The sequence below is a fragment of the Strigops habroptila genome, chromosome 1, assembly GCF_004027225.2.
Source record: "Strigops habroptila isolate Jane chromosome 1, bStrHab1.2.pri, whole genome shotgun sequence".
NCBI lineage: Eukaryota > Metazoa > Chordata > Aves > Psittaciformes > Psittacidae > Strigops > Strigops habroptila.
In genome coordinates, this window is record NC_044277.2 from 9521073 (window position 1) to 9548937 (window position 27865).

Here is a 27865-nt window from a genome sequence, read left to right on the forward strand (position 1 = left end):
AAACACCTTTTTTTATCTATTCATTTAATGTCTTTCTGACTAGTTTACAAGTGTGCCATTCTTCCAATAAAACAAAGCTAATTTAAAGATGTGACAAACATCTTTGTAGCATTTTACCTAGAACAAGAGGAAGTTTTCCAGCGGCTCGCCAACTGCAAGCAAAATCCTTGTTAACGTACAGCTTTTCGGTCAGGTGTGAGAGGGGGAAATTTTAGTTCTCAGCTGAATTTAGTTGAATCATGTATTTCTATTACATCTCCCTTGGGCTAAGCTCAGGGGGGAAAAAAGAAGGAAGAAATGTGTCGGGGATGTTTTCAGCACGAAGGGCATGCGTGCAAGGCTTGTTTTGAAAATATGCCTTTGGTTTCCGCTTGTCTGATCATGACACTACACACAACATCATACAACCCCATAAGGCTGTAATGGGCCAAATCATTGTAATCAAATGTGGCATTCCTTATGTCTTCCTCTGCAAGTAGGTCAAGTTTAAACCATGTTCTTGGCTCATGCTCTCATTTCCCATAACCTGCTCCACGTGGCTCGAGTATTGTGCTGGAGTACAGAGCATGCCAGGAGGGATTCTGGGCAGCTTCACAGGGACAGTCAGTTTTTGGACAGAGACTAGTGGGGATTTTCTGCTCTGATTTTATGATGTTGGATTCATGGCAAGAGAAGACTTCAGTGGCCTAAAATGTGCTTTTACTGAATCTTACACTGTCAGTTTACTTAAAGAGTTACCTTTGGACACTGCACTATAAAATCAATAAAACCCTGGGGGGAAAAAAACAGTTTTGAAGTGTACTGTATTCTGAATGAGAATACCAAATAAAATTGGACAGAAGTTGGTAATCTGAAGCTGTGGAAGAGCAAATTGATAGCAACCTAAACCTCTACTCGGTGCTTGTCAGACTACACCTGGAATACTGAGTTCAGTTTTGGTCCCCACTATACAAAAAAGATGTGGACATGCTGGAGAGGGTCTGGAGAAGAGCCACAAAGATGATCAAAGGACTGGGAAGCTGCTGTGTGAGGAAAGGCTGAGAGAGCTGCGTCTGTTCAGCCTTGAGAAAAGAAGGCTCAGGGGAGACCTTATCCCCATGTTCCAGTATTTAAAGGGTGGTTACAAAGAAGACAGACTCCTTGTAAAAAGGAAGAGACGAGGGGTAATGGGTACAAGTTACTTCTGGAGAGATTCTGACTGGACACAGAAACATTTTTCAGAATGAAAATCAGCCATTGGAATAATTTCCCCAGGGAAGTGGCAGACTCCTCAGTGTTGGACACTGTTAAGATTTGGCTGGACAGGGTGCTGGGCCATCTGGTGTAGGTCATGCTTTGCCAAGTAAGGTTGGACCAGATGATCCTTGAGGTCCCTTCCAACCTGGTATTCTGTGATTGAACTGTACTTAAGGCTGGATATGTGGATATTCAGATGTTGATGATTGCAAAATTCTTCTTGATAAGAATTACAACTTCAGTATGGATTTCGTTCCAGTTGCGCTAGAACAGTTGTGGGTCAAAAGGTGTGTTAGCACCCATGAAAGTCACCTCTGGCCAGTGTTCTGGGTCAGCTGTTCGGCTCTCACACAAAGCCCAGCTTCAGGATATAAAACACAGTCAGTAAGATGCTTGCCCTTGGCTTTGGTCTTGATCCAGGCTCCAGTCTTTCTTGAATTGGGACTGACTGGTGTGGCAATGGGCCCAAGAAGGATGCAGTTAGTGCTGGAGGATGTCCTTTACTGAGCAAGGGTAGCTCAGCGTGAGGGCTAGTTAACTGGAACCACATCTGGCTTTCTAAAACACTAAGTCTGCTTACTTCAGCTGAAGTTGTGGACTTCCAAGGGAATTGGAAGAGTGCTTGGTTAGATCAGCACTGGCTGGGCATGCCACTTAGCAAGGTAGGTCTTCATAGAACTACCAACATCTTCCATGCTGGCAATGCTTTTACAGGGCATCAAATAGCAGAAGACGTCCCTGAAGATAACTGTAATGGCTATTCTTGTAAATTCTCTTTTACTACACACAGGTTGTCACAATCTTTAGTCTTAGAGGCAGTAGTGGGCCTTCTGTCATGTGTTTTGGGCCCAGCAGAAATGCAAATGATGAGCCATCTTGAACAAAACAAGAATCTCTAATCCAGATCTGTCAGGACCTTGAGGCATTGCTGAGCTAGATTGAGTTGATCCAGGTTCTGCTGAAACAGCAGCGTCTCAGAAAGATCAGGGTTTTTTTTTCCCTCTGTTGGGTTCTCCCTAAGTGCAACAGGTCAGCTCTTCGTGCTGCTTAGCTATGTCTTTTGAAGGAAAGTAATGTACAGAAGTGTGGAGCCATCTAACCTGAGCCACGGCGTGTTGACCCACAGCTGCTTCCACACATCTGGGAAGTTCCACGCTGTGACACCATGTGTTCTTGTTTCTAGGCCATTTCAGAGGTCGAGAAGCTAGTACTTAGGCTAGCAAGAAGAGTAAATTCCTGTCTGTTGGATCTTGCGTTTATTACCTTGAATGCTAGGGAGAGAGGAGGTGTCGTCTTAAGAAATGCTAGATCATTTATCTCTTCTCAACTTTTGTCTAAATTGAGTTTTCAAGCTCACTTTCTTACTTCTTAAAGTCTTTTTGGATTATAAGTTGGAAGAATGGTCATTTTCAGAGTTCTTAAAACACAACAAATCTTCTGGTATTAAGCAACACTTGAGATCCTTTAGCAGCTGTTAGAATTCCTCTTGATACAAGTTTAAAAAGTACTCTGTTCAGCTTATGCCGGATTTCCAGTCACTCCATAAAAACTGAATCTGTGGTGAAAGCTTTGCTGCTAAGACAGCAAATTTGATCTTGTCTCTTGTATGCACACCTGTGACATGGCTAAAGTTTATGAAGATTTCTTCAGCGTGCTGAATGCATAAGGGAAGAGGTCTGTTATGAACTTCATTATGAACAAGTGTTCATGCAGCTTTGTATTCATGTAAATTGAAATGTGTTCCTATAGCACATGTTGTCATCTTGTTGTAGTAGTTGAATTAATGGATTCTCATCATCTTCAATTCCTCTCCTTTTCTCAGAGAGGCTGTTCACTGAACTCTTACCATTAGGCCAGTTGCATCTTCTGCTTGAATTTGTTTCATATCCAGCGTTTCATTGTACAGCAAACCCTTTATTGTGCTTTAATATTGTTAAACTCACTCCCAGAATAGAAACCACATATCCTTGGTGGCAAACTTTTCTGAGGGATGAAGGTCTGAATGAAGGTATTTGTATTGCAAAACCTAATTTCTGACCCCTTACTTGTTTTAGGAAGTGGTAGGGATTCAGTTAAACAGCCTGTTCTGCAGTGGCTATATGCTCTTCTGTAAACTTCCCTTCAAAATATTTCAGCCCTACAAGCATGCCCCTACTCTGACCTTCAGAAGTAATGTTATCCAATATTTAAACCACATGCATGACCCTGGAAACTTTTAGGAGACTGGTTAATATCAAAGGCAAAACCTGTATAGAGGCATTTAGTTGAAGTATTGAATTGGTGGAGGATGGGATGGTGTAACTGAAGAGCTGAAGCATGGCAATAATTGTAGGGATAGAGTTCTCTTCAGGCAGGTAACACTGTTCACTGCTGTGTATTTGCTGCTTGCTTGTTAATACTGGAATATGTAATACACTCTTCTGAGACTGGGGTTTCTTTTTGAAATCTGAATCTACAGACTCAGTAGCTTGTACTTTTGGCTTTTTGCTGTCCCTGTTGGAAGTATTTGTTTAAGTATGCTTCTGTTTTAGCTTTTTCGCCATTATGAACGTCCTCATTATTGGGGAGTGGACAAAGTGACTTATTCAGTCCTGTGTTACAGAACATGCTAGCTAGACACAGAAGAGTAATTTCTCTGCTTTCTGATGTTGTTTGTTTACACAGCATGGGTGCACGTGTAGCATTTGAAGACTTGACTAAGCTATAAGTGAAAGCTCTGGAAAAGCTGCCTCTTTGAAGAAATATGTTTTGATGGATTAGATCTTAAGTGTCTAACCTAGACATCCTAATTTAAAACTTCCTTAAATAAGGGGTGGTTTTCACAGGCTCAGAAATCTGACCTGACTTTCCAAAGAACTGAGTTCAAATGCTTAGGAAGCATTTGCTTTTGCTTGAGTTTCAAGGAGAAGGTTGAATGTGCAAAAAAGCAAGTGCACACCTAGTGATGAAGTTCTGTGTGCAGAATCACTGTGATTAGTTAGATTATATGCAAAGTCACTTTGATAAAAATCTAGATTTCTAACTGTTTGAGCATTCTGTAGAAGATGTTGGAGCAGACACCGGGTAATTTTCAACAATCTGGGATTAATTCCCCTTCCTTCTCTAGCTTTTGCTGATTGTGTGAGTTATTACTGATCCTTGTGGATCCTGAAAAGTCAACTATGTGCTGTTCTTAGTTTGCTTTTCCCTCACACACCAGTTGTGTTTTCCTTATGGAACTCAAGAAATCTGCCAACACAGGTTCTGAAAACTTGTTTTGGCAGACAGTTTGTTTTGACTTCATGTTGCTTCAGTTTCACTGATTCCTAATAAATTAATGGGTCTTACTGTCATGCTACCCCCCTCTAGGTAAAAGAAAGAATCAGGGGAAAAAGGGGCATACACTAGTAGGTTGATATAGTTATGCTCATTTGAAACTTGATTCTTTAGATCTTGAATCCAAATGTCAGGCTGTTGATGTCTTCTTATTCTTGAATAATTTGAAATCAAAGTTTTGGGGAGCATCTTGTGTTTGTCTTGCAGCAGCGCTCCAGTGAACTCCTGGTATTTGAGGGCAATGCTACTTAACTGTATTTTCAGCCTCTGTAGAACATGGGAGGGTCCTTGAAAAAGCTGCCTTGTTATGAAATGCTCTTTTCATAGTCCGACCGAAGGTGTTGATATCTGAAACTCATGGTAACGTTTAAAACTGCTTCTCTTGTTTATCTGACCTCGAGTAATCTAATGACTACTTTTCTTCCACTTTTAGCTGGGATGTGACAGCAAGCACAAGAAGAACTGTTGAACTTGATTATCTCCTGGTTTTGGGAAAGTCTAACTTGTGTTTTAACTTATCACTGTACATGATTTAACAGGAAAAGCTGTTCATTGGCCACAGATGACTGCTGAGAGACATTCCAAAATTTGTTTTGGATTATATAGAGATAGTAAAAATACAGGCTTATGATGACACCAGTTCCATTTGAGGTTGCTTTTGTCCTAAGTAATAATGGCTGCTTTGGCTGTGGGTTGCTGCAGTTACGAGAACAATTGCTCAGTCATTGTAGCTAACGTGTTCTGTAAGTGTATTAAAGATGAAAAAGAGCCAATAATTCAGATCTTTATTTTTGTCAAACCTATAACTCGTACTGTTTTTCATCTATCACTCCTCGCTGAGAAGAAGGGCAGTGGAAATGTGCTGTACTGTGCACATTTTCTACTTCCCACCAGAAGGTGAGGCATCCAGTGTGCAAAACTCAATGGGAGCCCTGCTCCAGTGAGCCCCAGGCGTGTACTGAAAATAGGAACTGATTGTTGGAACTAAATTATCTTGCCATTTTTATTTTTAGGTTTGCTGGCATGGGTAATCTCATTAAGGTGCTAACCAGGGACATAGACCACAATGCAGCACATTTTTTCTTGGATTTTGAAAGTAAGTCTCTCGGCCCTTCACAGCTGGTGCATTTAGAATGGTAACAGTAGGGTTGCTTATACCTGCTGCAGTGAAGGCTACAGGGGACTCAGTTGCAAATCTGCAATTTGGAAGAGTTGCATGTTTTGGGTTATTTTTTTCCATTCCTCTATTTTGGTTTTTCTTTTAATTCTTTTTTATTTTCCTTTCCAGTAGTAGCCAAGCCACCATCATGCTACTGTGTAAATTTTCTTTCCTTGTGCTTAGTCATTTTGGGTCTCTGTGGTCAGTGATGTCCATCCATCTGCCTGCAAATCAAATAATCATACAATGAAAAATTCTGTCAGTATGCCATAGTAATCTGTGCTGAGCAGTTGTTCACTGTAATCCTGTCTTATCCAAGAGCGAGTACAAAATCATTCCTGATCCTGGTTTGGTTCTTCATGGTGCAGTTAATGTGCATTTTCTTTTTACATCCAAAAATCCAGAGCGGAATTGTCTGAGGTTCTCAGATGTCTTGGGCACCTTGTGTAAAAGATCTGTGGTATTCCCGTGTCGGCATTTTCTGCACACTGAAGTGATGTATCTCGATGCGTTTTTCTCTAATGGCTTTCTGACAAAATTCAAAGGGCTGACAAAATTCAAGCTCTTTCCTTCTGTTGTCCCATCAGGTAAAAATCTGTAGCATGGCTACAATGTCAATGCTTGCAAATATGCTACTTGGCCTTCAACGTGGTACTCCTGCTCAGGACACTGGTGCTAGGGTGTACCGGGACAGAATGAGTCACTGGCAAGGCCTTTGGTTGGAGTCCTGCCTCTCTCAGAGGGGCAGCTCTGAAGATGTTGGTGACAGAGTCACTCCTCACGGGAAAGCTGCATTGCATCTCTGGGACCACCACCTGAACGTCCTCGATGGGGTCTCCCTCCACCCATCAGGGCGACAGCCTGAAGGACGGGTTCATGCCTGATGGAACTCTCTGGTCTTCTTTCCCCCACTGCTTCAATCAACTATATTTGGGCTGTTCCTTCTTGTAAAAAGAAATTTGTCTTTTCTCTCATTCTTGTCTTGGCAGGTACCTTAACATGGGGAACCTTCTAAAAGTTTTGACATGCACAGACCTTGAGCAGGGGCCAAATTTTTTCCTTGATTTTGAAAGTGAGAAGTTGATTTTATATATCTATTACTCTTTGCCTGCAGTAGACTGCATCTGTCATGTACTAAATGTATGTTTTCACTTTGCCATCCTTCTAACAGCTTTGCATGCCTGAGCTATGGATAACTGTTTGCTGATCTTTTATAGAAAGCAATAATCTGTTTTCAAATAGGCTCCATTTCCAAAATGTAAAGTATTTATTTCAGGGAGGGCTTTCAAATGATATTTTGTTGTTGGAATCTGATATGGTTCTTGTTTTAAACCAAAGTGCTGTCTGCTTTTAATCAAAGAATTTAAACTATTTGAAGACTGTTTGAAGATTATTTGAAATTGCAAGGGGATACATGGAGGAAGGATTAAATAGGAAGCCTGATTGTCTCTTCTTCACCTCCAGTGTGCCACTGGATAATGCTGCATATACAGATTGGCTCACTACAGCTATTCATAGCTCTCCAGCATCATCATGTTAAAGGTGTCTATGTGAACCTTATTTGATGTGGCATTGAAATTTGACAGTTAACCTCATCCCTCCTTAAAAGGGGGGCTCCGACTATAGAGATGAGATTGCTTTTGAAAAGAAGAGGTGTATAGCTTGTCTGGTCAATGCCAAGTGTTCTGGAAGGTTCACATATTGTTAGTATTCCTGCTTTTAGTTTTTGTTGCATGACATAGCCTAGGAATGGCAGGTAAGTGTTGTTGGCTGCTGCTATGCATGTTTAATTACTTTCTTTTGGGTTATGCTATTGCTTTGCCCAGCTGTACATCAGCAAGCATAAAATAAGAAAACTTAATGTTCAAATGTGTTTTGACCGTGTAATAAAATACAGTGGAATAGCATAATAAAAAAATTGATGAAGTATTGTGATATGGATAATTTGAGATTCATTGTATCTTCTTTTCCTCCCCCAAATTATCTTTCAGTTGTTCGATGAAACAGTAGCAGTTGGTTATATTAATTCTAATATGAAAGCAAATGCATGGAGAAATACGTTTTTGCTTCAGTGACTTTTAAAGTTATAACATCTTTAAACCCTTATGCTGTACTGTTGATGTTATCAAGTCTCTCTTCTGAATATATTGTTAATGGAAAGTGATAGCCATATAAAGTATTCATAAAGGGAAGATAATCAAGGGCTGTGTTCAAAAATCAGAAAGCGAAACTGTTTAAGACTACTTCAACTCTCTTATATCATCAGAATAGGCAAGACATAGTGAATTGGGAAGAACTCATATGGGATAACGTTGGAGTTGTGAAGCTCCGGCTTAATCTGCAAATATTGGCTATTTAATTGGACTAAATGAAATTCAAGTTACCTGGACTAAATTAAACTCAAGGCATAATTCTAAAATCAATTGCAATAAAAATTGCTATTAAAAATCAATTCTTTAGCTATTAATTTTGTTTTAAAGTGCATGTTTCGAGCATGAACAAGATTTGGCATGAGAGTAAGCAGGTTGCTGACATGAAACGTTTACATACGCAGTCAAATCAAGTTACTTATATTATGGCTGAATTGTTAGACTGTTCTTTATTCATTTTGGACCCTGTCCTGCGTTTGTTTTTGCTGCTATACTGTGTATCCATGCTTCTTTCTACTCTGTTTCAGATAGCTTGCCTTGACAGGATCTTGGCTTTGACACAGTCAAGATCTTTCTTCAAGACTTGGCACTTAATCTTGTGATATTGAACGTTGTGTTTTTATGTGGAAGAGCAAGTAAGCTCTGTATTAAAAACAAATTTGCCAATTCTATGTTATGCCTGGCCCAATAATACGCAGTTTGAAGTCTTTTGTTCTTAAACCCCTATATATCTCTGGAGTGAGCAGGCTACTTGAAAGTTTATTGCACGATACAATAAAGAGCTAAAAATCTAACGCCATAAAGCTTTATAGGCATACGAACTCCAAATTTAGAAAGGTTTTTAACTGGCTTCTATGATACTTATGTTTTTCAAGATACTTATCTTGGTGCTAGATTGTAATGATTTGTGTGACTATCAGAATGCATGCAAAAAATAGTCCAATAAATGATATAATGGGCTGTTGGCTTTTCCTTGCCTTAACACTGGTTAAGCTAATGTTTTCTTTGGTCATTCACCTTACCTATTTGACACAAATAGTTGGCTTAAGTATTCTACTAAAGTCTCTGCAGTGCCACTTTAACATGAGCAGAGGAAAAGGCACAGCTTTGTAAGGACAATATCGTTAACATAAACCAGCCATCTACAATGTGGGAAACTTAGAGCTCAGCTTTTACTTTGGTGTCATTATTGTCACAGTGCAAATCCTTTCCAAATTTACTGATTTCAATAGGAGCTAAAATACAGAGTACTTTTGGTTGCAGATGGTGATCTCAAGCTAGCATTGGAAGTATTCTGCATTACCTCCAAAGAACTTGGCTGGGTTTCAGAGGAGCCGCAGAGATAGCATTCTCCATAGTAATGATGATAGAGATGAATAAATTATTTCATCTCCAGCAGTCTGGGATTTTTCTCTCCCTTGCTTGTGAGTTTTTGTCCCAGCCAGTTTCAGATGACTTGATGTGTTCTTCCCTGGGAAAAATCTCAGTTTAAATAGTGTTTGCTGTGCAGTATAAACTTTTAACCCTAAATTTCTCTCCCTGCTAGTTCTGTAGGCTAGCCAAATGTATTTTGAAATAGTCACTAAATGTGTGTGTTCCCCGCATGCAATATGTTGTCATACTTCCATAGCATTTAGTTCACATAACAGCGTTTGTATATTGTTTCAAGTCTACTCTTTTGTCTCTAATACGTTATTGTGTGAGCTTTCTGAACTCTTAACTGTATATTACATCTAGTTCTGATTAAAGTTAATTTAAAGATGAACTCCCCATTTGCTTGAGAGATCTCAGTCTTCACTTTTCTTACTATTGGATTAAAATGGGAACGTTACCTTGGGTCAGCTCCCTTGGCAACAATATCAAACCTCAGAACATGTCAGTGAGCTGTGCTGACTGTATTATTCTTTCTATGGGAAACATTTCTGGGTAAAGGCAAAGCCTTGTCATAAAGTTGTAACAGGAACTTACATCCATGGAAGGGGAAGAGGGAAATCCCTCTTTCATCCTGCTCTTTGCATGCCTGGCATTGCAGGTTGCTTTTTCTTACCTGTCAAGACTAACTCCAGGCATAAAACTCCTTTTCCTGTTCTGTGCACTCCACATTGAGGAAAATGAGTTCCACAATCAGTGATTCCCAAATGAAAGTCCCATAGCTGATCTGTACCCATATCAGGTACATCCTGGTATAGGGGAATGCTACCTCCATCTATTCAGCATTACAGCAGTGCTCGGAAAGAGGAGTCTTTTCCTCCTTCTCCACCTGTGATAGGCTTTCAGAATGCAGTGCCCTAACCAGCATGAGAAGCAAGTAAGTCAGTTGCTCTGAGTCAGTCAGCACTAGGGCTTGAACATTTTCTATATTGTGCCTTTTAAATCTATCCTGATCACTCTACAATGCATTTAGGATGCTGTTATAAAACAATGTAGGATTGCTTCTTAAATTTGAGCTCTTTTCTAAGTACAGGAGAATTACAGATGGGAGACGAGCTTAGTTGGGACAAATCAGGTTTATAGATTACTTCTGTTGGAGAGGACTAGGTGTATATATACACCTAGTATATATTTAATATATTTATATATTTAGAAGTTTGTCATAATCAAAACAAGCAAGGAACCCCCAAAACCACCAACCCTAGAAATTAAGTATAAATAATCAGTTTAGATATTCTGGAGTATTTTAGGGAAATGAAATATGGTAGTTGGCTGATTACATCCTAAGTGGAACAGACTAGCAGAGGTGCTGAGGATGTTGACTTGCATAGCCAGCTGCTCAGTGAAGACCACTTAATTTGTATCTGGGAGATGATTTTTCATTTCTGAGCTTGGAAGGTCGTAGTGCTGCATCTGTTCTGCTTGTTGGTGGGTTTTGAAATGAGGAGTTCTCACGAGCCCTTCTGCTGTGCCTCCCCCCCTCCATGTTGAAAAATGAACTCTCCTTACTAGAGAGGGTAAAGAAAAAATGACATGAAAAATTAAATAGGCAAGAGATGTGCTCAGTGTGAGACGATCCAAGTGGCAAGTCTTGATTGCATTATTTAACAACACAATCTGGAATGCTATAGAGCTTCACGGTTTAGTCTGTATTTCACTATAGCATTTCATGTTTGTGCATGAACTGCTGCCAGTCAACTGGTGCTTACCTGTCTGCTCTTCTCCCTCATTTTTTGTCTTCATGTCTTACAGCAGTCTTCAGCAGCTTTCAAAATTATAAATGTGACCTTTGTGATGATCTGAAAAGCACTGGCCACTTTTACTCGATGCCTAATCAATGTGGTGCTCTTATACTTCTGGTTTTTAAAGGAGTGACCAGCTTTTTTTTTAACCTGTGCTAATTCTTGATGGTTCTCAAAATACCACAGTTAAACTGTTGCAAGGTCTATATATAGGCATATTTGCTAATAATGCCCACTCTCTATGCATTAAACCATAAAAGTAATAAGTGTTATGCAAAAATTACAGCAAAATCCAGACAGGCAATGCATGTGGAACTAGCTTTCTCCTAATATAATTTGTTTTCTAATGTTCTTTTTTTCTACTGTGTAACACTAGGATGCTGTGATTTTTAATTTATTTTGGGTTTAATGTAAGTATGTAACTTCCATCCCTGTTAGTGGGAGTTATATTGGTCATGGAAGAAGCACTTAAAAAAAGACACTTTCCAGACTCTTCAAATTGCACAAAATCATGAGGATATATTTGTCTGTAGATAGCTTTTATTTGTCCCAATAAGAAAGAATCTATTATTAATACCCTGGCTTTTGGCATTGGAAACCCTGGATTAAAATACTTGATATTTATTTCATAACATATTTTGCCCATGTAAAGAGAAGTGCATTTTTATAACAGCTTCAGCAGCAGCTTCATTGACTATAATTGTTTTAGCATCAGTCTAAAAGGAACTAACCTTACAGCTGCCATCAGGATTTTGAAAGAAAAATTGATTTTGTACCACTTAAACCAGGTCTGAGATATTTGTCCTAGGTGGTTATTTTTAAAAGTTAAAGCCTTTTGTTGATTCTTCTCAAAACATACTTCTTACTGAATCACACTTCTTTTAAATGTGTGTGAGTAGCTTTTCAAAATGTTGATCAAATATGCTTTTGGAAAGTCTCTACTTACAGAAAAACTGAGACACAGCATATGTTCTTAAAGAGGGAGGATAAAAAACCACCACCAAAACAGGTTTACATGAGATCATCTTCTTGTCAGCTCTGATTTTGCAATTGGTGCAGTGAAGAATATGTTTTGAGAATTAAATGCATTTAGAAGTCAAAGATGTGACTCCTTTCCCAACCAGTAAAAGGAGAAGCAGGGAAGATGGAAAATAATCTGATGCCATGTTTCTAGTTAACAGTAGACATTGCACCTCCTGTAATATCTGCAGTGAGTGTGTCTTTGAGTGCCTTCCTAAGTCTCTTTCACAGAGCTTGTACTGCACTCCAAGGTGAGATTGATGGGATACCCATAAAGACAATTTGTCAGGATTTCTTCTCGTAACTCAATTCCAAATCAGTCAGGAAGGATAGTTTCCAGGTGGATTTCTGGGATGCTGAATGAAGCTAAAAGACTACTAAAATGAATACCATTACTTTATTGGAGTTCCTCATACATCATAGCAGCTCTTCTGAGAATGAAAATTCTTGATGAGTTGCTGCATGAAGAATTTGCCCTGTAGGTGGTGGTCTGCCTATTGAATTCCATATTGTTGTTAAATATATATATATATATTTAATATGTTCTACTGTTTAGATGCCCAACCTACAGAATCTGAAAAGGAAATTTATAATCAGGTGAATGTAGTGTTAAAGGATGCAGAAGGAATACTGGAAGACTTGCAGTCATATAGAGGAGCTGGCCATGAAATACGAGAGGTGAGCTAGAGCGTTATTGTGTACAACCTGTGGTTGTTCATTGTCTCATCCTAACCAAATACTGCTGGATTTTAACTTTGCTTGCAGGAGCTGTTTTGGCAGAGCATGTTGTCTATTAAAATTGCTGTCCTGAATTTCTGCTCTGGAATGTTCCTTTTTAACAGTGAAACAGATGTCGCTTGTTTCAATAATATTAATGCACATAAGTAATAGCAAATGATGCTTCTCAGACTTTTTATGGAATTGTTGCTATTGATTTTTCTTTATATTCCCACATCAGCTCTTGAGTTAGCGGTGAGTTTGGAAAGGGCCTGGCGTGACTCTAGTGCAGTATTGAGTAGTGTCGACATCTTTTTCTATGCTAATTGGAGAGGTCTGATGTGTGGTAATCCTTACACAAAAGGCATCTTATTTTAAATTCCCTTGAATTGGCTTTTACTTACTAAAGTAGATATTTGGAACAGAAGTAAAGTTTCTGTACAGCATGTCATTCCATTTCTCCTTTGCCTTTGAGAAAGGGTAGAATAAATACTCTTTCCAACCCCCTTTCCTTCTTCCTCAGATGTAGCAATGGAGGCTGCTTTGCTGCAAAAGTGAAGAGTTACCCACTGTAACACACCCTCAGAAGTAATATTAGATAGGAGGAGTCTCTGCTCACTCCAGATGAATTTGAGATACTCATAGCCACTCAGCTTTAGTTAAAGTACCATGAGGTTTTCTCTGTTGAATTCATAAGGTAGGTTTAAGAAGGGTAGCTGTGTCACACAAAACCCTTAGGAGGGGAAACAGCTTATTTGTTCTTCAAAGAGGAGGCAGCAGGATCAGGAAGGAAGCCTGCAGCTCCCATCAAGAAAGACAAGAGACACTCCTGAGAGGAAGTAGCACCACAAGAAGGAAATGTTATAGGGACCAGGCAGGAGTGTGCTAGAGCTCACAGGCTGGGTTTGACTGAAACAGATTTTGGAATTGAGTACTTGACTGTGAAGATGCATCAGGAAAGTTATGAGCATTTTTACTTCTATTTTCTTAGTAATTTTCAATTATTAAGTAGTTAATTTCTTTGGTAAAAACCTGGAGACATTGAATTTAAGGATTTATCTGTCTGGGATGTTCACTGGGCTATACATGTATACCTCAAAGCTCTGGCATACACCGTGTCTTGATGGTGCTTGATGTTATTGATTATGCTTAAATGTTCCTACTGTAATATTTAGCCTGAATTTCACAGCAGATTTGGGTTTTTTTCTTTGCAAATTCAGAAATTGCTGATGGACGCCAACATTAGGATAAGGCTTTGATCACTAAACTTTTTTGCTTGGAGGTACCCCAGTGAAATTGTTGATTTTAACATGCCAGGCCTGGTTATGTAAATTTTCTTATTTGAGGAGCTTTATTTTTAACAGTTTCTTTATCTTCTCTCTAAGTTGTTTTCCTATTCAGGATACTTATTTTCAACACAAGTATTTAGAGCTTTTTGGAACAGACATGTGTTAGTACAGGCTTGTCTCTCAACTTGGAAACATCTCAGTAGGTAGAATTTTCAATTACTAGCTCTTCAATTGTCCTGTATAGATATTTCTCTTTTTTTTATGGTACTGTATCAGTTATTCCTAGTCTAAGCATACTTTTCCCCTCTTTTTTTTCTAATTTGAAGGCAATACAGCATCCCAGTGATGAGAAGCTGCAAGAGAAGGCATGGGGTGCAGTTGTTCCACTAGTAGGCAAGCTAAAGAAATTCTATGAATTTTCTCAAAGACTAGGTAAGTGGAATGGTATTAACTTGGGGGGTTTTGTCTTCATTAAGTAGTACATTTGACATATTCAGATGAGACTACATCTAGGGCAAGCCCTTGTTAGTAGATAAAAGTACCTATTGCATGTATTCCGTCATACATTGGATTGGATCTTATTTATATCTGTGTACTTACCTTCTTGCATGGCAAAGCAAACTTGCTTCAGTGGATACCTGAGAGAGAGAGAATGGGAACATACATGTCATCCTCTTCCTCTACCATGTTAGTAACTCTGGAAAACACTGATTGTTGTGAAAATTAGTAGACTAATTCAGTGGGAATTAATTCTGTTAATGTTTCTGATACCAAGAGTACTTAAAAGGGACTGTATTATTCCCCCCAAAATGCCAGAAATAATTTGGTCTGTGGAAATGCCTGATCTTGATTCCTGCAGGTGCAATACTGAAGATGGTGATTCACGACTCTTACAAAACCAACTTGACTGATTTGTGTCTAAGCCAATAAAACCCATTAGACTTGATTTTTCTCCCCCCAAAGTTTTAGACAGTTATTAGCACAGCCTATGAAAAAAGGAAGCTCTTTGCAGGCAAGTTCTACTTTGTTAAGGAAGTGAGATATTTTTCTCAAGAAGATGAGCAGGAAGTTGGATTATAAATTTATCTTAAACACGACTTTTGCTGATGGGTATGTACCCCTCGAATTCTGTGCTGTCTTAAAGGCTGTAATCTGCTAACACAGGTTATTGAAATGTTTTACACAAATATTGCAGATAAAGCTTTAATAAAACTTTGAAGTTTTTTCATGGCTGTCAGTTCTGGTTAGACCTTGTCTTTACAGCAGTTCCTAAGTAAATACGGCAACAGTGGCACATAGAAACAGTTCATCAAGCCCCTTTATTATTAATTGCCATGTATTTTGTCAGATGTATAATTTAAACCTAGCATGCAGCATATCTTATCAGTAGAGATCAAAAGTGACTGCAGTTGTATATTGCAAAATGTTTTCTTCTCACTGAAGAGGCAGGATTGCGAGGTCTGCTGGGAGCTCTGACAAGCACTCCATACTCACCAACGCAACACCTGGAGCGAGAGCAGGCTCTTGCTAAGCAGTTTGCAGAAATTCTTCACTTCACACTTCGGTTTGATGAGCTCAAGGTAAGAACTTGTCATTTTGTAAGCACAAAAGCTAGCAAAAGGAAACCAAGTCTATTTACTGAAGCAATCTGGGTTGTGTTCTGTTCTAGGTAGAGCATGCAGTAGATACTCAAATTATCTACTGTGCTCGGCTCGTTTGTATGACCTAGAGTTAGATCAAACTGGAAAGCTGATGAAATACCATATTCACTTCAGGCACTTGTTATACTTCAGTTCATATTAATCATCTTTCTTCACCCAAATCTGGCATATCTCTTGGGATAATGCTGCTGCTTTTAGTATATCCACACCCATAGTCCAGCTATTTTCTTGCTAATGTGCAAAGAACTAGGTTGAAATGATCTTCATTTGCTGGTCTTATCCTTGAAGTCAAACTAGCAAAGCCTTTTTTTTCTTTTCCCAACCTATTAACTTCAAACTCCTCTTTAGGAGACTGCTGCTTTGCTTGTTCTTGTTAGATCTGGCTCTGAAAAATCAGAGAATTTAACCAGAAAGCTTCATGTTCTATATACCACTTCCCAACATGTCACAAGACTTTTTAACTCAGAAGGGTGACCATTTTCTTATTCTCAGTATTGTATTTTATGAAAACTTGTATTTTTCTTGACTGTGTCAAAACTGTTTTGCTTCCATATCTATATAGATGACAAATCCTGCTATACAGAATGATTTCAGCTACTATAGAAGAACTCTGAGCCGTATGAGGATTAACAATGTTCCAGTAGGTAACCCTTGGAAGAGATTAAGTGTAATCTTATACTACCACCTACCTTTCTCACGTACAGGACAAATAAATTCTTTTTTCCTTTTCTTTTACAGGCAGAGGGAGAGAATGAAGTAAATAATGAGTTGGCAAACAGAATGTCTTTATTTTATGCTGAAGCAACGCCAATGTTGAAAACCTTAAGTGATGCTACAACAAAGTTTGTGTCAGAGGTAAGAGGTAAATTTGTTGCTTGGATAGTGTACGTCAAAGCACTGCAAGGCCAGACATAACTTTGGCACACAGAACTCTTCTACCAGGCTTAATCTGGCATCTAGAAATCAAACTTTTGGTTTTGGAGCTTCAAGACACATAAAGTATCTTTCTCAGATGCCACGAAGGTTAGGGTAAGTTCAGCCAGCCACCTTGTGGATATGTTGCAAAAGTGAACAGATAGCAGTATTACAATGTTGGTAGCAATAGTCATCTTCAAGGAGAGAGGTGGGGAGAGGTAAGTATGTTGCCTGAAATTTGGTGGTGGTTTAGAGCAGAAACTTCAGAAAATTGAAGGGGAAATGGCTTGATTCTCTGTGCTCGAAATAGGAGTTGAAATGTAGCTTCCTTTTCTCCTTCCCAGGACACTTCTGGTTTAGCTGTGTAAAGTCTAGTATATTTACGTTATTGGAGAAGAGGGAAGGAGCCTGAACTGCAAAAGTTTTCTGGCATTTAGCACATCCCTATTTATCCTTAACTACCTAAATAAGTATTAGTGGTAAAGTCCAGTCACTACTAATATTGTGCTTGGTGATAACTGTGGTGATTTTTTGTCTTACAGGCAAAGATGCACACTAATTCTTAATTAAAAAAAAAAAAGCACATTACATTATTAATACAAGGATACATTTATCTTCTAATATTGTTCCTGTTCTGCTTTACACTTGAAATGCCTTAAGAAAAATCGCCTCTTATTTTACATTTCTTTGAGGTGTTTGTGTGCAACAATTTTAAGTCTTACTGTTGCAGCAGATGCATGTGTATTTGGCTATAGAAATTTCTGTCTTGAAAGATCAGGTTAGATGATTGCTTTGAAACTTCCCAAAAGTCAGTAGTATCAATGGTGTATATTTTTGACTACAAACAAGCAAGCAAACACTATATGGTAGACTTTGCTCTGTAAGTTGCCAATCTATATTGTAATACTGTCACAAATCAGTGCAAGGCTACCTGACATACCCAGCTGTGTTGATGGTTTTAATTCCTCTGCCTTTGCCATGCCAGCAGATCACTGATTTGGTGTAGGTTTTGTAGTGTAATATTTCACAGTAATTGAAGTAGAAACTGTTTATTTTCTTACCTTCTTCTGCAGAATAAAAATTTACCAATAGAGAATACTACAGATTGCTTAAGCACCATGGCTAGTGTGTGCAGGGTCATGCTGGAAACCCCGTGAGTATGAACAGTGCTTGTATTGTCTATGAATTATCACTGTATTTAAGACATGGCTTGTGACGCATAAAGTGAAAGAAATATAAGTGGGATAATTAGGTGCTTTCTTTTTACCAACTTAGTTGGTTTACCTTGACATGGTACTAACTTGTCTCATTTTGCTAGCCATGCAAATCATGCGGTCTACTTTTCTGGACATATTAATATTTAAAATCAGAATGGCTATAAAAGCTAGACAACCTCTTGGCACTCCTTATAAATGGCTTTCTCATGTATAATTCAGGGAAATACACTATTTTAGCATGATTGCCTAGGGCCTCCTGAAAGAGAGGTTATGGGCAATGGATTGGACGGTACTTGCAAGTTGACTTGGCTGATGGGTAGAACAAAATGACAGTGCCCCTGCCTGGGGAATTATGAGACAATTTATAGACATGAAGGCAGTCTTTTGTCTGCTGGAAATTTGAGAGTCACTGGGGGCACGAACAAAAAGTCAAACTAAACTTTGGGCTGTTTTATATGTTTCTTCTGGGTTCTAAATAGTTTCCCAATGGTAAAATTACTGAGGCATGAGGTACGACTTATTTAAATAAGCTTCTTTCCAAATACCACAGTACATTTGTTTTGGGGCACATTAAGAGCTCCAAATGTTTGTATTCTTATCCTTCTCAGGAAAGGTCTGTCCCATTCAAGAAAGTACCTAAGCGTTGTTCATTGAGCTTGCCTTTTTTTTCCCCTTTTTTTTCACCTGAGTCAGAAGTTAGGGTTGCATGTGTGTTAGTATGGAGGGGAAAAGGGTAGGAAGCATTGACAGCAGGATTAGTATGTATTGGTTTAATTTTTTTCAGTTTGAGAATCTTTATTATCTACAGAGAACTTTCTAAGCAGTGGTGTGACTTGTAGGCAGGTTATTGAAGGGAAAAAGGACAAAACCCACCCCTTGGTGGGTTTGGGATTTTTATTTGGTTTGGTTTGTTGGGGTTTTTTTCCTGTGAGGATTTATAGTAGGATTTTGCTCTTTAATCTTACTTTGAGCATCACTAGTATGTACTTTTGTGTGTCATAGATAATAATCTGTGTTTTTAAATTACAGTGAATATAGAAGCAGGTTTACAAATGAGGAAACAGTATCATTCTGTCTGAGGGTAATGGTGGGTGTCATCATACTCTATGACCACGTGCATCCGGTGGGCGCTTTTGCCAAAACTTCAAAAATTGATGTAAGTTTCTTGTTCCTAAATAATCTTCTGAGTACTTACATTGTGTGTAGGCTCCTTTTCTGTCCTCAAGGTTCTAGTAGCAGATGTACGTTTTGGATGGTGGTAGCTGTTAGCAAACCATATGCATAAGTAGTGAGAAATACAAACTAGGCCTTCAAACATATCAATGATCACTGTTAGGTCATGAAAAATCTGTTTGGAGGAATTTAGGTGATGTCTTGAAGTACCTGTAGACAGTGGTTGTGTTGAAAAACACAAATCAGAATGACTGGAAATAACAATGGCATCTAGGTTGTTACTATCTGGTAAAAAGCTAGTTCTTCATCCACCAGCCTTCAAGTCTTCAATTTTCTGGTGTTTGACTGCAAGTCTATGGCATACATGGTGTTACTGAATGCTGCTTCGTGGTTGTTTTAAATTATCTCATTGTATTAACTGCAGTTTGTCGTTATTTCACTGACTGAATGCAGTTGTTCTTAATGGATTTATGATAAACAGATTTTTGTTTACAGTTCCTTTTGGGTTTTTTTTTAAGGTCATTAAAGCAGAGCTTGACATCACAGTTGCATTGTCTGAAGATACGCAGGTTTTGAAGTAGCTAAGGCATTCTGTCATAAGCAAATGTAATACTGAAAGCTTAAGTCCTTTCTAATAGCAAGAAAATGTCTTTGCAATTTTTAAATACTTAGCTTTTTATTTGACAAACTAAATATAAACCACTTCTGACAACTTAGAAGGTATAACTATATTATTTTTATCTCCTAGATGAAAGGATGCATCAAAGTTCTTAAAGACCAGCCTCCTAACAGTGTAGAAGGCCTTCTAAATGCTCTCAGGTACTTTTATTCTTTTATTTGAAATATATTACATGAAGTTTCATACCTCATCCAGGGCATTTCCTTCAGCAGCAAGTTATTCAGTCAGGGTTACAGGTAAAAGGTGAGTGTGGGTATTGCAGGCTTCTCTTCCAATGTGTCTTGGCAGGGATGAATGAAGAAGCTGCCGTGCTTTAAAAGCTAAGTTGTAAACTTGAAGTTGTTAATTCTAAGATAACTCTTTGCGTACTTTGACTGCACACAGGTTAAGAATGAGTCTGTAGGGGTAAGACAGGCTAGACATTGTACCTGAAGTTAAAGCTGATGACAGCTTTAGAGCTGCAGAGAAGCGATTCAGAGCAGCCCTGCAGAAAAGGACTTGGGGGTGTTGGTTGACGAGAAGCTTAACATGAGCCGGCTTCAGTGTGCACTTGCAGCCCAGAAAGCCAACCGTATCCTGGGCTGCATCAAAAGAAGCGTGACCAGCAGGTCGAAGGAGGTGATCCTGCCCCTCTACTCTGTTCCTGTGAGACCCCACTTGGAGTACTGTGTACAGTTCTGGTGTCCTCAACATAAAAAGGACATGGAGCTGTTGGAGCGAGTCCAGAGGAGGGCCACGAGGATGATAAGAGCGCTGGAGCACCTCCCATATGAAGACAGGCTGAGAGAGTTGGGGCTGTTCAGCCTGGAGAAGAGAAGGCTGCGTGGTGACCTCATAGCAGCCTTCCAGTATCTGAAGGGGGTCTACAAGGATGCTGGGGAGGGACTCTTCCTTAGGGACTGTAGTGGTAGGACAAGGGGTAATGGGTTCAAACTTAAACAGAGGAAGTTTAGATTAGATATAAGGAAGAAGTTCTTTACAGTGAGGGTGGTGAAGCACTGGAATGGGTTGCCCAGGGAGGTTGTGGATGCTCCATCCATGGCGGTGTTCAAGGCCAGGTTGGACAGAGCCTTGAGCCGCGTGGTTTAGGGCAAGGTGTCCCTGCCCATGGCAGGGGGGTTGGAACTAGATGATCTTAAGGTCCTTTCCAACCCTTACGATTCTATGATTCTATGACAAAGTATAGTATGTACTAAAAAAAGACTAGAAGTTAACTGTGATCACATCTACTGACTGAACAACCAAACAAATGAATGAGAGCTGGAGCATGTGCACAGTGGCTTGTGCCAGCTTACCAAAGAAATGGCTGGATTAGTTTGCATTGGCCATATCCTTCACTGTGTGTGGTTTGACCATGGCTTAATGATTTTTTGTATTATTAGTAGACTATGAGTAGTTTCATCTGACTGTTGTTTCACATAGCTTCAAATGTGTAAGGCAGATAGGTTTTTCATATGTAGCTAGAAATTGTTCCTTTCACAAAGTATTTATAGGAAGATACTTAAGGTAAAAGCCTCAATGTTTTTCCTGTAGAATAGATGAGACAAGAAGTTGCCAATTGGAGAGGTAAAGAAAAATAAATAATTCCATGTAGAAACCTAAAACCTGGTGATTTGGGTCATAAAGCTGTATCTGTAGTTGGTAACATGTTCTTCATGTGGGTGTCCAGCATCAGAGGAGTTGCAAAAGTGCCAAAATGTGGTAGGTGGATGAAGACTTCATTCTTGTCCTTACTTGGAAAAAAGTTAACTGTAGCTGGGTATTGTTATTCACACACCCACTTTGAAATGTGGAATCTTTAGTTTGTCTCGCCTGAAAAGTGTGGAGTTGTACTTAGTTTCACTACATGTAAGAAAAAGAGCTTTAATTTCATTTTTTCTTTTGTGTTAAGCTGTGGTAAGAATTAACTGTACTATAAGTGGTTTCACTTGCAAAGTTTTTTTTTCCAGATTATTAGCTAAAATAATGTAAATCTGGGCTTAATTTGAGATGTCATGTGAGTATTCCATGCTGAAATCATTTTGTTGTTCATCTCTGAACCTCCTGTATGTGATCAGCCTTTGGAATGGTGATGAGTAAAAGCACAAGCTTCCAGAGGGAAAATGCTATATTAGCATTTGTGTTCTGACTAATTTATTGTGGTTGCAGCTGCAAATGAACACCCACCTTTACTGATACCCTGGTTTTCCCCACCATGGTTGACACTATTAAAGTACATGGAAAGTGTAGTTCAGGTTCTCCCTCCATTGTGTGTTATTTTGTGGTTATTCATGTAAATTCAGTCTGTGCTGTCATTCCACCACACCAACCCATTTCATGCATACGTACTTCAACAGTCCTGGTTTCACATATCTGAATTACTTGTTTGGGTAGGATATTTGAATCTTTCTTTAAATCACATTTGGATTTATTAGGAAGATATGCAGAGGTGAGCTGCTGTGTGTGAGCGTGATGAAAACACATTCAAGGTGATGTCAGGAGAAGTTAAGTCCAAATCTAAGCCTTTTGATTCTGGAGAAGTGTTAGAAGTTCTCGTGTTTTCTGAGGAGATAGATTATGTGTCTCAATAGCAAATGGAAGGTGGTGTGGATTTTGGAGGGAGATCAGCTGTTTATAGTTTCAAATTAGTGTAAGTGCTGTAATCATGTTCAGCTTTTTCACATGGGCAGAATACCAAGTGCAGTAACTTTTCTGGATTTTAGAAAACCTTAGGCCTCTTGTTTGTGGAAAGCATAAATGACCAAAACATGCTGAAATCTATCTTGATATTAATTTCCAAAACAAAAGGTCATTCTTCAGGTGAACAGCTAAGATATCACCACAGTTGTGGATAATAATGAAAGTGCTGTTTTAAAATATTAAATTACAGAATAAGTTTTTACTTGCTTTTAGATTACAGTTAGGGAAGAAAGATCAGGGAAAACAATCATACAAAGAAGTAAGCACTGGAGATACACAGTGCTTTCTTTTAAAAGAAGATATGACCAAGTTTTTTGTAGTGATGTAAAAAATGTGCTCATGTCAGAGGGAATCTGGAAGGGGGAAAGGCTTGGAATAAACACACGTATACTTAGTTTTAGCAGCATGGTTACTTAGCTAAACAGGAAGTTAGGCTGAAAACCAATTACATCTATTCTCACTGAGGGATCTAGAAAGGTTTGGTCACTTCAGTTTTGAAGAAATGTTTCTGAAGCTGTGTTTTATTTGAAGATGTCTCCCATGGACACAGACCTCAGAGCTGGAGTAATTAGCTGGCACAAGTGGAAACATGAGTTTAGTACCAAAGAGCCTGTGAGCACAAAAGCAGAGATCCAGCTGAGGCTTGTTGTAACTCCTCTTGGTTTCTAGTTGGGATTGATAATAGCATTTTCTGATCAGGATGTCTGATCTGTGTACGTGGTAACCGTGGAGTGGGTTTTACTCTGATACCTTCAAGTTGAGCCATAAACAAAGAAATTATATAGTTGTTAAGCCAAAGTAAAACAGCATCTGTGCTTTTCTCACCTTGATTTTTCTCTCTGTGTTTAGGTACACAACAAAGCATTTGAATGATGAGACTACCTCCAAGCAAATTAAATCCATGTTGCAATAACAGTTACCTGGAATTCGCACCTGCTGTAGACAGACAGTATTCTGCAATGACTGAGATGCACAGAGTTGGTTTTTTTTTTAGTGATTGCAACTACTATCTCGTTCATTCTTGCTTTTTATTTTCTCTCTTCCTGTTTACCCTTTTTTTTTTTTTAATCACTTTCTTGTTCTTAAGTAAGCTCAGACTTCTTTTCTGTGCCAAATCAATGAAAATTTATCAATTCTGGGAAGTATTTCTACTTTCCTGAATAGCCATCCTAAGTGGCAGCTAATTATGCGTTGCATTTGGATTTCTCTGTACTGGGGAAAGATTTGTGACTTGAACTAAATATTTTTAAACTTGTGGGTTTTTTTTTTTCATTTTTTTCTTTTTTTTTTTTGAAAAACTAATATTTAATATTGCTTCTTCTGCATGGCGAGACTGCCTACTTCTGCTATTTAAAAATCCCTCGACGACTTCATTTTCTATTGCAGCTTATTTTCATGTGCAACCATGAGGAAACTAAGAGCAGATTTGTTTAAATTAACTGTGTTTGTACAAAATGGTACCCAACACAAAGGTTTTTTTAAATAAGTAAAAACTTGTTTTGTTTAAAAGTTACGTTTGCATTTTGACTCATTTTTGTAAGGATGTATGTTGTATGTTTAACCTTTAATAACTAACGTTAAACTGTGGTGTGTGCGTAGCAAAATTACGTATGCATGTTCATGTCAAATGATTGGCTGTGGATAAGATAATAAAATCAGCTTTCATTTTTCTAAGTGTGGTTTGATTTACCAGTATTTTGAGTGAGATGTCTTCGTGCTCTTTGGATTTTTACAAAAAAAAAATAAATTTATAAATTTTATATAGTGAAAATTCTGCTGTTTCATTACCAGTAACCTCTAGTCTAACCCACTGATGTAAGCCTGGCGTGTTTCAGGGTTCTGGCTCTCTGCTCTCTGCTGCTTCCCCATCCCCACAAATACTACTCAGGCCTTGGCAGAAGAACTCTGTGCACTCCATATGGATCCCGGTGGGTGTTGCTGGAGAACCCAAGTCTTGGCTATCCACATGGACATCTCAGTAGAGTCATCAGAAACAATGTTCCGGGTTAGGATGTTGATTTGGCTCCTTCAGTAAAAGTGGTGGGAAGAGGAACGTCACTTGCTCTGTACTGGTGTATGCTCCGGTGGATCTAGGTATTCTGAGCTGTGTGTGAAATCTGAATAATCTTAGCATACTGAATGATGCTTCCTGTTTGGCTAGCATTTTATCACAACACACGTTAAGCTTTGATAGGTTGGTGAAGAAAATAAAGCTTTCCTGAGAGGGGTCAAATTGAAGGGAGGGAAAACAAGAATTGAGAATTATTAGAAAACATCTCTGGGAAACAGGAAGTTTTGCTTTGGTGGGCAAGCATTGGTACACCTCATGTGTGGTGCTGTTGTGCTTATGCCTAAAATGAGTTGTCAGCTTTTTGGAAAGGAGATTTGAAACCTTCAAGGAAGCGTGAACACCCTCAGCTTTACTGGACAAGTAAGAGTTTGTAACTTCTCACAGCACGCTAGCTCCAAATATAGCAAACCAGCGTGACAGGGCTGGATTTCTTATGGACACTCTTTCGTGCACCATCAGGGAAGATTCTCCTTTTTATCCTTCGGTTGGTTGCTTTTGGAAATAAGAGTCCTGCAAAATTTTATATCATGACACTTGAGGAAGAGTTCAGAGGCAGTACAAGTGTGTAGTGCTGGTACCTGCACCTCCTGTGCTGTTAGGCAGGGTAACACCTATTTCCTGCCAGAGAGGCTTAGTAGCGATCCCTGCTATGGAGAAAACAAACCATACTATGCTGGCTGCAGGAATAAAACCCTCTTGCTTTGACATGATACCCCTCTCTCATCCTTTTAGTAGTGTCACGGTTGAATCCAGCTGAGAAAGGACAAAACTTGGTTTTATTTTTTTCTTAAATCTTTCCCAGAATTATATGACTTTTACAAACTATTATACAACCACCCATTCTGCAGGTATCTGAAAGGGTAACTGTCCTCATGAGTACATTACCTCTAGGAAGAAAACCCAATTTCCTCTCAGCCGTGTTACTGTGAATACAGGTATCAAATAATAACTACAGGAGGGGCGAAATCATACCTCTGTCCAAGGCCACTTTTGGAAGTAAAGCTTTCTAAAGGAAACCTAATTTACAGAGTCTAGCTTTTAAGCGCAGCATAGGTATTTGACTGGTTTTATTCCCAATGTTGTTAGAAAACACTTAGGAACAGCAAATCCAGCCTGGTGTGCCATTACAGCAGAAGTAGCCATATAGCAGATTTCTTCTTCTTTGTCTTGCCTCTGTGGCTGCTGACTAAAACAACACAGAATTTCTGCAGTTGACTGTTTTGGACAGCTCTTCCTTTCTGCTGCTCTGCCAACATCTTTGCTTTTAAACATCGTTGTTCTTGTGGTCTGAGAATAATTGGAGCTTTCCCTTTATTTTTCCTCCGGCATTTGTGTTCTGCAGTTTCTGTGTACGCAGCTGGGGAAGGAGATTAGAGCTGGCATGCCTGTGAGTTGGCTGGCCCACAACTCCACAAGCTTCCCTGCTCGTGAGCTTTCCAAGAGCCAAAGACGGGCCTTTGGTGCACCAGGCATCAGCTGTTTGCGTTTTTGAACTGAAACTGCTGCATGTCCGCTGCGTGAGCTTTGGCGTTTGTTCATTGTAAGCCCACTCTTTAATCTTCTCCCTCTCTTTTACCTGTGGTAGTGGCTGCAGAAGGGCAACAGGCAGGCTCAGCACTAAGTGTTGGCCACTAAACAGCTTTTATCTATGTTTGGGAGGAAAGTTGCTCACTTTGGATGGCACCACCCTGGCCTGTGTGGCAGCCTGCATATTTGGGGTGCTGGACTGGGTGGCACTTGGTGGATAAATAAATGCTATACTCAAATTAATCATCCTCCCTCTGCTGTAGCTGTTGTGGGTGGAAGGCACTCTCCTCAGGGTGCTGTGTCTCTGCTTTCTTACAGGCCTCAGTTTCTGGGCACAGGTCAGTGCTGGGGGGGAAACGGGTCCACAGTGTGATGCATGTTCCTTTTCACTGCATGGCTACTAGTGTGGGCCACCCTACAAGCCCTGGAGTTTTTTCTGCAGTTCTTCACTACCAGCCTGCTTGTGTGATGTTGATTTGGTTCTTACCACTTCCCATACAAAGGGCACGAATTCTGGAAATATCTCTCCTAAAAAAGTATCTTGTCCTATTCCAATGTTCTCCAGCTTATAAGATACTTCAGGGGTTCACTTTGCCAGAAATATTGCTTATTTCCTAGTAATTTTTATGGCTGGAGCAGATCTAGAGAGGGAGATCCTGAAATGGCTTGTTGCAGGTGGCCTTGGAGCGTTCCCAGGCAAACATCTCATTCTGGATGCACCGTCCTCTGGCTGCTTTCTCGTGGCTTGCAAGGCCAATGCCAGCATGTCTTCACAGCAGGGATGTGGTGACTCTTCAGGCTCTTGCTTCACTAGGATGCTCATCCTCCTTTTCTTCAGGTTTTCTAAACTTAGTGTTGGGTTTTTGTCCATGAAAAGACTTAGACCTGTAAAATAAACATGAATAACAAGGGGTAGTTCATGCAGTTGCTGCGAGTTTGTGGTTAGTTGTGGCATTTCAAAAGTGTGTGTGGAAACTCGCTTACTAGGCACTAACAAGTCCTGCTTGAGGCAGGAGCCATCCTTGAGCCTGCCGGTGGTGGTGGGGTTACTTGTTTCTCGAAATGCTGAGAAATACCTCTTTGTGAAGCAGCTTATCAAAACAGAGCACTAGCTCTGAGTTATCAAGCTGTTCACTCGTGCTCTTCTCGTCTCTCTACTGGCCTAAGCAAAGTTTATTCACTCCTTTCCCCAGTGTAACGTCTGCTGGCTGATCGATAGCAGCAGCTCTCTGTCCGTGTGGGGGCAGTGAAGCAAGGACTGAAGCAATCCCAGTGTAAAGTTCATGCTGTCAATTTGCATATGGATTCTGTAATGAATGGGATCACATGGGATAGTTAAAAACTGGGTGATTGCATCCAGCTCGGTGCCTTGGATCTGTGGCAGTGCTTTGCTTCCCCCCCTTCGGTGTAATGCCTCTTTCAGGTTGGTCTCATCCTTCTGTTCTATTGCTGTGATGATACAAGGATGCCTGGACAGGCTCACCGCATCTGTCAAAGGTAGGACACAAGAAGGGCTGTACCTGGCGATCAAATATAATCTGACCCTGTCTCTTTGCATCTGAGCCATGTTCTGGTCCCTGTTGGTCACAGCGGCAGTGGTGTGCAGCGCGTGTGTGTGGAGTTGCAGAGGTGAACCTGTCTGGTTACTGAGGGGATGTTACAAGACTTGGGCAAGTGGAAGAATAAGGTTTTCCAAGTGCTTTATTTATTCCACCAGCAAACACTTGGGTGCTTGGTAGCCTGATAGCAAGTTATACGGACTTGGTGTGTTATGAACATTGTGTGCGAGTTGTCCTTGTGTGCAAGTGGTCTTGGAGCTCCCAGGGCCACTCTTACTTGCAGCCTTTCCTTGGCTGCCCTGCTCAGTCGTGTCTCTGCGTTTCA

General features: G+C 39.7%; 1 protein-coding gene across 5 annotated transcripts in view; it reads left to right on the forward strand.

Moving 5' to 3' along the window:
- CYRIB (CYFIP related Rac1 interactor B) overlaps positions 1-24058 on the forward strand; it is a 101065-nt gene extending 77007 nt beyond the window's left edge. For 3 of the 5 annotated variants that reach the window (XM_030479395.1, XM_030479384.1, XM_030479405.1), the window contains exons 4-13: positions 6700-6782; positions 12610-12731; positions 14386-14491; positions 15503-15639; positions 16283-16360; positions 16459-16575; positions 17709-17788; positions 18882-19008; positions 19774-19844; positions 23233-24058. In XM_030479395.1, coding sequence (XP_030335255.1) covers positions 6710-6782; positions 12610-12731; positions 14386-14491; positions 15503-15639; positions 16283-16360; positions 16459-16575; positions 17709-17788; positions 18882-19008; positions 19774-19844; positions 23233-23296 — 975 coding nt within the window. In that variant the 5' untranslated portion in view covers positions 6700-6709 and the 3' untranslated portion in view covers positions 23297-24058. Of the gene's footprint in view, positions 1-5564; positions 5648-6699; positions 6783-12609; positions 12732-14385; positions 14492-15502; positions 15640-16282; positions 16361-16458; positions 16576-17708; positions 17789-18881; positions 19009-19773; positions 19845-23232 lie in introns of all 5 variants that reach the window. The other 2 variants (XM_030479415.1, XM_030479426.1) reach the window with 2 other exon arrangements.
- Positions 24059-27865: the final 3807 nt, after the last annotated feature.